The following is a 13,860-nucleotide window of genomic DNA, read 5'->3' as shown; positions in this document are numbered from 1 at the left end:
TGCCTGGCATGGATGAGGCGCTAGGTTTAATCCTCAACACACAAACAAAAATGCATTTTCAAATTCCCTTATCATGGAAGGTACTTAATTCCTTCGGGAAATTATCCTAATCTATAAATGTCTATGTAGATATGGACAGTTTTATTATTTCAAAAAAATTCATCTTACAGTGACCTCCAGAATAAACTACTCATGGTTTCTGTTTTTAAGAGTAATTGCTGAAACATCTGCTTATAAACACAATTAAGACAATGTACTGAACAATGTATGCTAAACCTCCTTCCCTGTTGAGTGACTTTGTCAGGGGACGGATAGAAGGCCCTGAGCTGGCAGGGCTGAAGCTGTTTCTGAGCGCTGTGCCATCCCGAAGCAGTAGCATAACTCACAACAGAGCTGTTGCGAGCACCTTATGTCAGCTGCTCAAACGGAAAACAGAAAAGGGAAGTTTTATGGGCTCAGGCATACATAGCACTCCAGATGTGGCCTCTTGGACATTCATTGTCACTATAAGTGAATGAACAGTCTCACTGGAGAGCAAGAAAAAACCCTTACAGGACAAATGCGGAAGAAACTGGCTCCTTGTGCTTCTCTAATTTGAACTTCTGCAGGACAATGTTTCCACTTAAAAATCTCTTTTATTCTCTGTGTACTTTCCTCCCATGGAAGGTGAGGACAACATTTTAAAGTAGAACCCTAAGAGCAGAAACTCAATCTAGTAAGTACAGGATTCTGGCTTTCAAAAACAAAATCTCACAAAAATGCAAAATTTTATTTGGTTCTAAATTTCCTGTGTTGAAATGACTCTCCCTTATTACTCCAGAAATACAGTTCAGAGGTCAGTGACAGTAACTTTATTTTTGGAGACCCTCTTACTGATCAGTAAGCAAGTAAAGATTAGACTTTTAATACTTTAGTGTCAGGTCTTGTCCCAGAATATTTCTTTCTTTTTTTTAAAAAAATATTTATTTATTTATTTATTATGTATACAATATTCTGTCTGTGTGTATGCCTGCAGGCCAGAAGAGGGCACCAGACCTCATTAAAGATGGTTGTGAGCCACCATGTGGTTGCTGGGAATTGAACTCAGGACCTTTGGAAGAGCAGGCAATGCTCTTAACCGCTGAGCCATCTCTCCAGCCCCTTCTTTCTTTTTTTTTTGTTTTTGTTTTTGAGAAAGGGTTTCTCTTGTAGCCCTGGCTGCCCTGGAATTTGCTTTGTAGAAAGCTGGCTTTGAGCTCAGAGATTCCCTTGCCTCTGCCTCCCCAGCGCTGGGATTGAGGGCCTGTGACACTACCGTCTGGCCCCTGAAAAGTTAGTGTTTACCATTCATAACAGTATAACACATATTTTTGTAAAGGTCATGTGTATATGTGTCCGTGTGTGTTGCTAGGTGTGGTGGTTTGAATAGGAATGGCCTCCAGAGTAGAGTCACGTTTGAATGCTTGCTCCATAGGGAGTGGCACAATTAGGAGGCGTGGCCTTCTGGAGTAAGTGTAGCCTTGTTGGAGGAAGTGTGTCACTGTGGAGGTGGGTTTTTTTTTTTTTTTTTGGTTTTTCGAGACAGGGTTTCTCTGTGGTTTTGGATCCTGTCCTGGAACTAGCTCTTGTAGACCAGGCTGGTCTCGAACTCACAGAGATCCGCCTGCCTCTGCCTCTGGAGGTGGGTTTTGAGGTCTAATATATGCTCACGCCCAGGGTGGCACAGAGTCTCCTGCTACCCGTTGATCAAAGAGTATGGTGGGCACACACCTTTAATCCCAGCATTCAGGAGGCGGAGGCAGGAGGGTCTCTGAGTTCAAGGCCAGCCTGGTCTACAGAGTGAGGTCCACAGTGTTGCACAGAGAAACCCTGTCTGGAAAAAACAGCAAAAAACAAAACCCAAAACAAACAACAACAACAAAAAAGATGTACAAGTCTTTGCCTGCACGCCACCTGCTGTAATAACAGACTGTGTCAGCCAGTCTCAAATAAACGTTCTCCTTTATAAGGTTGCTGTGGTCATGGTGTCTCTTCACAGCAACAGAAACCTGAAATAAGACACAAGGGATCCAACTGGGGACCACGCCATAGAGGACAGGTAAATATTCTACTACCATACTCTCAAACCCTCATAAAAAATGTGAAACAATTACTTTTTTCAAGTGCCATTCTGTTTCAGTCAAGCTAAGGAAAATGGGACAAAGGCCACGAGCCATGTTTAAAGACTGGAGTTCTACAAGGAGAAATCATGAGAGTGGGTGGCATGCAGGGTGATGGGAAGTAGCCCTTTTCCCACGGGGGTTCCCCTCGACACCCCTTCAGGGGAACTTGTCTGCCCCACACTGATAAGGTCTGCAGTGAACTTCTACCCGGGAAACCACTTCATCACAATCATGTTTTTAAAACTCCACTGTTGGTTCCCTACAGTCATTCAGAGCCACAGGATAAACATAGCATTCCCTAGAGTCAGGGTTACTGGAAGCCTGTGTGCTAAGAGGACAGAGGATATTACCAGCAAGTTTCAACAATGAAACAAATAAGTCTACCAGGGAATGCATATAGTCTGAGTTTTAAAACGGCCAAATAAGACTTTAAAGAAAACTGCCTGCAGCTGGGTCTGAACCCCTAGATAGATACCTCATACGCATGCTCACTCCCTTCACACAGCAGCTTCTTCTGTGAACACAGCTGCAGATGCCTTTTCAAACTTGAATCGCACAGGTCTGGATCTGATGGGGTCCCAGTGCTGAGGGGAAGTGGATGTAAGGCCACCCCTATCCCAGAGACTATCTTCAATTGATAACTGCCCACAAACGAAAAATTCACTTTCTCCAGAAGTTTCACTGGATAGGCAAATCAGTCGTAAAGCCAGGCCCCATGCCCAGCAGTAGATGGCCTGCACAAAACAAAGTCAGTGGCATCTTTGGAAGTTCTTTACTCATAATGCCATAGCAGGGCTTTTCCCCCCTTTATTACATATTATGGTTTCCAGTTTTGTGTTTTCAGTGGGATTTCTGCATATATAAATGTGCGTGTCTGTGTCTATATGTGAGTCTTTTTTTTTTTTTTTTTTTTAAAAGACTCATTTATTTATTTATTGTGTATACATACATGCCAGAAGAGGGCACCAAATCTCATTATAGATGGTTGTGAGCCACCATGTGGTTGCTGGGAATTGAACTCAGGACCTTTGGAAGAGCAGGCAATGCTCTTAACCTCTGAGCCATCTCTCCAGCCCCTATATGTGAGTCTTGAGCTTTTCCTTTTGTTCCTTATTTCTTCTATTTGTTTATCTTGCCCTAGTCTAGTTTGTTTTTAACTAATTTACTTCATTGTTATTATTACTATTATTATTTTAGAGGCCTATTTATATCCTAACGAGAGAGAGAGAAAGAATGGGTATGGATCTGGGTGGGTTGACAAGTGGGGAGGGTTCTGGGATGAGTTGAGGGAGGGAAAACCATAAGCAGAATAGATTATATTTTTAAAAATCTATTTTCAATAACTAACTAAATAAATCTCATATAATTTCATATAAATGATCTCAAACTTATTCTGGCAGATTGGAAAAGGGCGATCAAATATTAATTTATATAATTATCTCTTTTTTTTTTATTCAAGTCTTTAGATTTAGGCTGCAGAAATTTTATTCAGTTCACTCTACACAGCTTCACAAGACTTATTTGCTTTCAGCCTCCCTCTGTCAAGTGAACACATCTTTAGCTCCTTGACGGAAGGGCACACCCACTTCCTACAGATGTACGCAGTGGGGAGATGACATGACAGCATGTACAGTGTACTCTACCTGGTCTTCCATTCTTTCTGTGCCTTCCAACACAATTTTCTGGACATTTTCTTGTCTTTCCTAAGAAAAAGAAAATTTACTTTACCAAATCCATCTTGATGCTTGTTTATTTCTCAGTGCAGATAGGCTGTCATGTATATTTCACAGGGAAATCCTTTCTACTGTAGGTGGGGGAAAGATGGCGATGAAAAACTATGCCAACGAGTTCACGCTCTCACACACAACATAACACATAATCAAAGCATCTTTTATCCTCCAGTAGAGAGATGAGATAAACTGGCAGAGAAGAATCCACATAACACCTGCAGCTTCAAAAGAAAACAATTACACACGATTCAAGTCAAACGAGATCGACTTGCATCTGAGGAAGAGAGGAATGGCTGTTTCACTTTTGTTTATTTCTGGGACTGAATCTCACGAGGTAGACCAGGCTGGCAATGAACTCCAGACCTCTTGCCCGAGTCTTGAGCCGTGCGATTACTTGCCCGTGCTACTACCTGCTTTTCCAATCTGAATGACTTTCATTAAGTATGTCAGAAACAAGGACGTGGGTCTGCAGCAGGGGCAGAGAAAATCGGTCTTAAAAAAATGCTATTTCCCCTTCTAATAGGTTAGTGGTCTTATAAAATTAGTCATGCGTCCGTGGACTTTCAGGATGGTATTAAACTGGAAAGTAGGAAGGAGAATGGAGCTTTTTCTTTAGACATGCCAAAAATACACAGCAATGTAAATATCAAGAGAAAACAAGATTTAAACACTTCCATTAGCTAAATTTGCAAATTGAAAGAAATAATTCCCTAGAGTCCATGTGGTCTATGCTCAGTTTTACAAAACTGGGAACTTGGGAAAGCAACTTTGCTACAAAAGGCTGTGTGGCTGACAGCCTAGAAAAACCTTTAAACGTTTATGCTTTCACACAGTTGTAAGGAAAAGAAGTCACACAAGAAAAGGGAAACAAAAAGGACTTAGAGTCAAAGTTTCCAAAACGAATTCAGACTAAATGTTAATCCCTCTAAGCCTTAACTTTTCACTTGCAATGAAGAGGCACTATCACATCTTCTATTACTAACGTGAAGACCTTAGTCACGAGACCAGATCTCTCTGTATTCAGGAGACACAAAATAACCACTACCATCTGGTTTTAGCTGCATATAATTTTCAAAACGTAAATGTAAATGGACTAGAAAAACACTTTGGATTTCCAAGTTACCATGGACACGTAACAAGCCCTTACCTTGTGCATCCATATCCTTCCTTTCCGAATGATGTGTGTTAACCTGTCAACACACACTCTGTGCAGCGGGAGGTAGAAACTAAGCTCTGTCTGTGGAAGGATAATCGACAGTCCGTACGTGCTCCGATCTCCATTCCAGTTGCCATCGAAGATTAAAGAAACGATAATTACTCCTTTCTCAGATAAGACAAAAAACTTTACATCGATAGCCCCGCTCTCTGCATTTCGAAGAATTTCTCCATTTAGAGTGTGGTTGGCAAGAAAAGTTATTTCTCCATCACTGAGAAGTACCTGTTCTGTCTTTGGAGCCCAAATGTGTCTTACTCTAGGACCGAGAATGTTATCCCAGTAAGCAAAGGTAGCTGCCAGCAACGGGGATTCACCACGCAAAGCAATCTCTGTCTTGGCAACGGCGGGAGATGGTGGTGGGCAGATAGTCGACATCCCTGCATCCCAGTTCTCACATTCTCCAAATGCTCGCAAAAGCTAAACGGGAACACACAAAAACAGTGATCAGGTTCAGCATTTTAGAGATATCCATCCAAACCCCAACTGACTTAGAAAAATGTTATAACTAAAATAAAGAATAAGCCTTTATTATCTCCAAATACATAGCCTGCATACAATTCTAATGACTGGATATTTAGTCCGTAAACCATTTCAACTAAAGAAGAACCAAAGAGGAAGAGGAGTACCCTGCATAGGTGAATGGAACCTTACTTGCAAATAGGTCCAGTTAGATCCAGATGGTCCACACTGGAGCAGAATGGGTTCTATCTACTCCATGGCTGTTGGGCTTAAGAAGAGAGAGAGGGGAGGAGAGCGAGAGTGGAGAGCAGCAGGGGGAGAGGGACCGACCAAAGCAAAGCAGGCCAGTTGCAGGAAGGCAAAGGGCAGGAACTGGAATGTTGAGTCTGCAAGGCAAGAGTACCACGGATTACTGGTCACCACCAGATGTGGAAGAAACAAGGGGGTTTCCCTGAAGCCTTCAGAGGATCATGTTGCTGACAATCACTTAACACTGGCATTAAGCTTAGAGTTTATGGAACTGTGAGAGAACAAACCCTTGCTGTTTGTATTTTTGTTATAGTGTTCTTAGAAAAGTAATTATAAAACCTGACAGCAGAAATACCATAAAACAGCTAAAAAGATGGAAGATCAGAACATCAGAAGGAGAGCAAACAGCTCTGTCACTGTGGATGAACGCTGGCTACGAAGGTACCGAAGCCCAATACTACACTGAAACAGGGAGACAAGCAAACAAAGACGTTAGTTCAGAAGGCAGGAAAGCAATGTGAAGGGCTTCTAAGCAGTTAAACTGAGCTGAGTTTCAGTTATTCAGAACACAGAACAGGCAGACAGAAGCGCAAACCAGCTCACAGGCAAGCAAGAGCCAGGGGGCCACATATGGATCTTCTTAAACACACTGCTCTGGAAGAAGAAACTCTACATACTATCTGTATAGAATCAACCCATCCTTACAAGTACTCAAGTAAAGAAAGACATGTCATCAAAGATTTAAAGTGGAGAACACACTTATAACAAAATGGTAGGCTCTATATAGTCAGCAGTACAGGAGGGAGCTAATGGGTGATCTGCGATAAACCCATCTCTTTACCTGTGGGATTACTTTGGGAGTGAACATTTGATCTGTAGAAAACTGATGTCCATGTAAGTACGTTTACTTGAATGTTTACCTACTGGGCTGGCAAGACCGTTCAACAGTGATGGCGCCTGTATTCAACCCCTAAGATCCAAATGGCAGACGGGCACAACTAATCCCCATTCTCTCTCTCTGTTTCTCTCTCTCTCTTATCTACATTTTGTCAAGAGAGTTGAGAGTCTCATGCAAAGGAGTAACATCTATATTTAGAATGCTGAGGGAGTGTATTTTATCATATTGTGATTAGGCATACAGAACTTGGCAAACCAGTTAAGGAATCGTTTACTTGGAAGTTTTACATGTGCACTTTTAATTTCAGAAATTCACAGAGGTACTACTTATTTTTTAATATATGTCAATTTGACAGTCTGAAGAGACCACGTACTATATAAGATGTACAGCTTGTTTAAAATATTGAATATTTTGGATACAATTGGAAGAGTTAGTTTCAATGAGGGAATAGAGAAATGTAATTTGTGTTGAAACTGTAATGGCACTACTGTCCTCATTCATAGCAGCAAACTGACAAATTAACTGAACACATGACCATAAGATGATATTGCACATATACTTCTTTTCCATGCTTTCTTTTTGTTTGTTTAAAAAGGTGAATAATTCTAGGGCATTATTCCCAAATGAGAATAATGTGCATAGAAAAAAACTCCCCTTGAAAAATGTGACCACAAGTGTAATATATTCAGAAGAGGACCTTCCACAGTGCACAGCCTCTGCCCAAAGGCAATTCTTTTCCTCACTGACACTAAAATGTTCTCTTGTAAAAGAATGTTTTGGAATTGGGCACACATCTCAGTGGTGGAGCCCTTGCTTAGCATGTGCAAGGCCCTGGGTCCCATCCCCAGCACCGAAGAAAGAAAACATTTCATGTTTAAACATGTCCCACAGAACATACACTCCAGCAGAATTCAGGCAGAACTTCTGTAGACTACTAGCAATGAAGTTTTCAGAGATAAGGCCTTAAGAAATGTTAAAGTCCTCTCATTATACTTTTTCATTAGTTCAGAAATATTTTTATCTATCTAAAGCAGCAGTTTTCAACCTGTGGGCTGCAACCCCTTCAGGGTCGCAGACCCTACATATCAGATATTTACATTATGATTCACAGCAGGCAGCAGCAAAATTACAGTTATGAAGCAGTAATGAAGAAAATTTTATGGTTGGGGTCAGAACAACACAAGGAGCTGTAATTAAGTCACAGCGTTAGGAAGGCCGGGAGCCACTGCTCTAAAGGAACCTCCTCTGAACCAAGCACTATCTGATACTTGGTCTAAACCTTTGCCTGGAAAACTGTCTCCATCTTCTCCCCATATTTATATGCTAATTAAATCTACCTTCTTTTTTAAAAGGTGACTAATTCTAAGCACAACAGTACAATTCAAATATTTCACCACTAAACCGAAAAGAAAATCACTTCTTAAAGCAGGGTTGATCCTCAGAGCACACTCTTAAAGAATTATGGAAAAACTTTTAACCTGATTGTTAATTAAACTATTATCAGCCATTAATTTTATTCAGCCTTATTCCTAGTCTAATTATACAGAAAGGACTAAAGATCATGTTGGGCTGTTTAGCTTCAAATGTAGCCTGCCCCAAAATAGTACTTGCCTCTTACTATTGCCCCAGGGAATGAATATCTAAATTGTAGAGTACATATATGTGCGTATGTGTGTATACATGCTGTCCTTTTCTTTACATTTTATTTGCTATAAGGTGTAACTTACAAATTAGACACAAAAATATTATTAACAACAAAATATAACTATTAATAAAGCAGCAGAATACTAATGAACTCTATGAATGTGGCCTCTTTCTGAAATCTCTTATTAGATTTGCTGGCCTTCCCAATATAACAGGTGATGACACACACTGCATGACGTGCTGTGAGCGATGACGTGAGGGGAACGGCACAGGTCTTTCGGTACTGCTGACCTTCTGATGTGTCAGGAGATGATCTTGGATCACTGAGCTATGACAACCTGGTGGCTGGATGTCCAGAGCAGGAAATGGTTCAGAAGCTTTAACAGCTGAAAGGTCTCCTGTCCAATTCTTGTGGAAAAACGCTGTATTCGGAAGTTGCTGTTTCTTTTTAACTCACCCGTTTGTTGCTGCAGCCGTTATCGTCCTTTGGACGACTGTATGCTGACCTCCAGCCGAGCTCTGCATTCCGTAGTTCTGTCCTTTAATGCCTTCGTGATCTTATGTACACCGTTCTCATTGCACTTCTCTGTCTCCACTGCAGGCTGTTTCAGTTTCTTCTTCCCCTTCTGCTGATTAGTAAACACGTTCTTCTAATTCCTCATTTGTGAAAACCTCCCAGTAGCCTTTGGCATTTCCAGACATCAAGCAGGCTAGCAAAGCCTTCAGCAACCTGACTTGCAGCTTCTCTCTTACGTTCTGTTTTTCAAGTTTACGTCCATCCCTGCATCAGTGCACGGACCTTGTGAATGGCTTAGTGCCTGACTTCCAGAGAACTTTATGATTGATTTATTTTAATTGTGTTTATTTACTTATGAAGCACATTTATTCTTAGATATTTATTATTAATTATTATGTATACTTATTTAATTATATGTTTTGCCTGCATGTGCTTGCCTGGTGCCTGTGGAGGTACCTGGGTTCTCTGCAAGAGCAAGTGCTCCTAACCACTGAGCCATCTCTCCAGCCCCTTCAGAACTGTGGCTCAACTCTTTGAACAAGCCTACTGCTTCAGCACAGCGAGCTGTCAACAGCTAATCAGAACATGGCTTCCACCCACCCACACTCAACTTTTTAAAAGATATTAAATATTTATCGTGCACTGTGGTTATCATGTTGTAAAATGAATTCAACAGTAAGACCAGTGTAACTTTCATCCCTTCTTCACAATTTCCCAGAAGCTTCAATCTCACCATGGATTTCAGTTCATATCGGCATAGCCTCCTCCCCCCATTTATGGGGAGCACTTTCACCTTAAGAGAGGCACATCGTGGCTTCTCTTAGGCAAAGCCAAATTGCCAGTATCATTATCTCCTATGCCATGAAGCTATTATTAAGTAAAATAAGGGTTGCATACAAGTGACCTGGGAACTAACATGTCTACTGAGCGACTAGGGAGCAGGTGGTATATCCAGTGTTGATACAATGGCACAGACGTACAGGACGAAGGGATCAACCATGTCCTGGCAGGACAGAGCAGAAGGTGCAAAATAGCATCAGGCTGTTCAAAATAGCATGCTGCTTAGAACTCAGAAATTCTTTATTTCAAGAATGTAATATTTTTGGACTGTAGTTGAATGTAAATGAAATCATGAAAAAGGAGAAATTACTATAACCTAAAAAATGAAGTATTACAGAGAAGTAAAACTAGGGAAGCTGTAAGTATGATTTTACTAGCACTTGAAGTTAGCTTTGGCAAAAATCCATATACAACTGTGAGAAAAAAATTCAGTTTAAATTTAAAAAAAATTTTAAAAGACCACAGAGTCTTTTGAGAAGTTAGGATTCAAACTGAGTGAGATGGTGACTTGCCACTTTATAAACAGAACGCAGGGTTTACTAGGGCTTAACCAATACTTCCAAAAGTAATACCAGCATATTTACGGTAATAAGCACGTTAACAGTTAGCAGACAGGCACATTTGAGCTTTTTCTTTCTTTAAACAGCTACCTTTTTGTAGGCTGCATTTAGGAAGTTCTTGGCTTACTGCTGCTGTGAAGGGAATTATCCCACCACAAGGCTCTCAGTTCTGCTTTACTTCTCCCATAAAGAGAAGCCGGGCCAGCAAGCAGCCTCGTTAGCCAAAGAGGAACTACCCAAGGCCTCTGTAAAGGCAGTGGACTACTGGGAAGACCAGCCTTTGTCATTCTTTACACACTTATTTTCAATTTCAGTTCAGACTCACACGCTCACGACACGATGACTGCACCACTCTTCCGAGTTGCTCAGGCAGTAACCTAACATTGCTGAACTACTCAATTAACATGCGGCTCTAGGGAAGGCTCAAAAGATAAAATCTTACTCATTCAATCATTCTCTAAAGACAAATATTGGATGGTCAACATAGCCACGTAGACTATTTTACCAACTTCTTAAGTTATATTGACATTTCTCTCCTGGAACATTAAATCCTTGCTGAACAGTACGACCTGCAGTGCGGTCTTTGTTCTCGTTTTGTGTGGGATGAAATAAGAGCACGGTCCACTGTGAGGCAGTTTCCAACTAATTCAGAGTTTTCCCTCAGTGCCAGTGTTCAGTGAAGTGCTAGTCAGCAGTGTCTACTCAGCTAGTTAACAGACAACACTAGTTCCTCCTGATCTACAGGGTATTTTCTGAAGTTTCAGTACCTGTAGTAAACTTTAATCCAGAAATAGTAATGCCAATTTCCGGAAGAATGTGGCTTGCAGGTTTCAGCGACACATCGTGCCGTGCAGTGGGATGAAATCGTGTGCTGGCTGCTCTAAGGCTGTGAGTTTCCGATTCGTCCAGCACAGTCACGCTATCCATAATGTCTGCCACTAGTTACTTCTCTGCCCTCTTGGTTATCAGATCAGGTTCCAAGGACCGAAGTGCCTGCATCCAGGTGAGTCTTGTCTTACTCAACAGGGGTAAAAGTACAGTAAGGTACTTTGAAACTCAGAGATTACATTCATAGAGCTTTTATTACTGCACTGCTGCAATAACAACTACTTTGTTATTAGTTATTTTCATCTCTTACCGGGCCTAGTTTGCTAAACTTTACCATGTGCATGATATGTAAAGAGGGAAAAACACCCACAATCACACGATAGTATAGATAGGTGCTGCTATATACTGGGGGCCTTCTGGCATGTCCTCTTAAACACAGGGGACGATTACAATATTTCAAACATTCTGATTCCATATTATTATTAACATCCATGTATTAAGGTCTTTTGTTTCCGTGCTGTTTCTATATTATAAGTTTCCCAAGTTGATTAATGATCCTATCACAAAGTATTTTCCAGTCTCTTCTGGAGCCCTTTGTACAAAAGTAGTAAAAGTACTACTGAGACAGACTGTGTATCACTACTGGTGATGGAGAGAAACAGTGTGGGTAGGAATTTATCCACCTGCTGGGACAAAATTCTCCCGGAGCCTAATAATCCCTACATCAGAAAAAGCAATGTCTCCCGGGCTAAAGCACGATTTCCCTCCTCTTCCCTTTTTCCTCTCCTGGCCAGACAGACCCTGCGTGGGCAGACTTATAATCAGTGCGCTTCTCTCTGCAACTGATTACTATCAGTCAAGTGATGCCCAAGTCATAGTGGTCACTTCCTTTAATAAGTCTGTGCAACCGCGGAACTGTGAAGCAACCAGGTCATGTCCCACAGAAAAGGGGAACACCCTCTCTAGAGCTGCAGCCTACGTTACTGAGCATCGGCAGGCACTCCATGCAAACTTCTGAGAAATTCTGCCAACGTGCTGCCGGTCCCTACTCTATCCCACCCGCGCTTTCTCCTCCCGGGCGGGGACCCTCGGTAGATCCCAATGGGTCCCAGGACCGCCAGCGTTCTGGCTGATGCAGGGCCAGGCCCCTGGGGCCCAGGCATCTGGCAGTGGGGGCCGCGCCCGCGATATTCCCAGCGGGTTCCCGCAAGGGCCCGGGAGAAGCTCGGGGTTAGGGAATGCGGGCGGACAGTGTAGACGAGGCCCATCCCCATCCCCTCCGCGCCGCCGCGGCCCCCGCAACTCCAGGGTTCGCTCCGCTGCAAAGCCAAGACAGCTTTCGCTCAGGGGATAGGAAGGAATTCAGCCCGAAAAAGAAAAAAAAATCCCGCTGGACTTCAGCGCCGGCCGGCAAGCCGACCGAAGCAGCAGCCCCGCTCCGCCCGCGCGTCGCACTCACCCACTCGCCGATGCTGCGCCTCCACCGCCGGCGCAGGGACCACAACCGCAGCCTGCTCCGGGCCCCGCCCCGGGCCCGCCCCGGACACGCCCCTTTGCGTCCCCGCCCTCCAGCCCACCGGCCTCCCTGATTCCGCCGGGGTCTCTGCGGGCCTTCGCGATCTTCTCGTTTGTCTTTGGTCACGCTTGTGGAGTCAAGCTCTGAGCTGAGGCAACCGACACGCACCTCCCTCGCACAACCTCCCCGGGCTGTCTAGACACCACTCCCACAGAGAAGGAAAGGGCAACTGGGATGGCTGACACTACAGACGCCATATTTCACGTGGGCGGAACTTGTCTCTGCTTGACGCGCCTCTGCTTCCTAGCGGGACACCGTAAGTTCCGGCTTCGCGCTTTGCATTTGCTCTGCCAGTGCCTTGCGACGCCTGTGACAGCCTGCGCGGGCGGAGGCTGATTTGCGCTTTATATCTTTTCTCTCAAGCGCTGCTCAGGACGGATAGTGCCACCTGCCTTAGGGAAACCTGCTGGGCCCCAGAAAGCATACTTAGTGGTTTAAGTAGTTTTGGTTTTGGTCAGCAGGTAGTGAGTGCTCAACAAATATTTGATGAATGAGTGGATTTCTTTTCGGCCATATGACACAGTTAACTGCCAGACGCTCGTACCGCAACAAACACAATTTGGAATTCCTCCCCCACTGTGCGTAGTCACCACCCGTTCTTCTAAACGTCATTTTTGCTAAACTACACAATGCTTTTTTTTAAACTTGGGAAACCGCACGATGTGTTTCATCTTTTTGGTTTGTAAATGTTTTATGGTTATTCACTACAGATGAGTAGCGTTTAACATTTTTTTTTCAGCAGGTTGTTATTTACGGAACAAGACAGGGATTAAAAACAAAATACCTCTGAAGTCTACACCTTTCGTAAAAACAGACCCCCCTCGCCGGGTATTGCACGTCTTTTTAAATCCAGCAACAGCCGTCTATTAAGTTCTTACACTGTTTTGTATTATGCTCTTCAGTCTACGTAAAGAATTATACTTCATTTGTGTGTGGAGTTAAAAATGCATCTGAATACATAGAACCATGTTTGGAAGGCTGGGGTTAAGAGTGAGATGCTATAGGTCAAAGTGAATGAACTTGCTGTTAAGACAGACAAGTAAGACTAGCCACCTAATGAATAAGATGAGGAATATGTTTATACTATATCCCATACTGAAAAGTTACTATGTGGGTTTTAGCAACTCTGACTCTCTCTCCCCCTCTCTCTATCTCTCTGTCTGTCTGTCTGTCTGTCTGTCTGTCTCTCTCTCCTCTCTCTC

General features: G+C 42.9%; 1 protein-coding gene across 1 annotated transcript in view; it reads right to left on the bottom strand.

The window, feature by feature from the left end:
* C9orf72 (C9orf72-SMCR8 complex subunit) overlaps window positions 1-12,847 on the bottom strand; it is a 30,545-nt gene extending 17,698 nt beyond the window's left edge. Inside the window, exons 1-3 of the mRNA XM_057790961.1 lie at window positions 12,542-12,847; window positions 5,019-5,504; window positions 3,785-3,844 (exon numbers count right to left, since the gene is read on the bottom strand). Of these exons, the coding sequence (XP_057646944.1) occupies window positions 3,785-3,844; window positions 5,019-5,462 (504 nt within the window). The 5' untranslated portion in view covers window positions 5,463-5,504; window positions 12,542-12,847. The remainder of the gene's footprint in view (window positions 1-3,784; window positions 3,845-5,018; window positions 5,505-12,541) is intronic.
* Between the last annotated feature and the right edge of the window lie 1,013 nt (window positions 12,848-13,860).

This window comes from Chionomys nivalis, chromosome 16, assembly GCF_950005125.1.
Source record: "Chionomys nivalis chromosome 16, mChiNiv1.1, whole genome shotgun sequence".
Classification (NCBI taxonomy): Eukaryota; Metazoa; Chordata; class Mammalia; order Rodentia; family Cricetidae; genus Chionomys; species Chionomys nivalis.
Note: the sequence above shows the minus strand (reverse complement) of the source record. Positions and strands in the feature narration are given on the sequence as shown.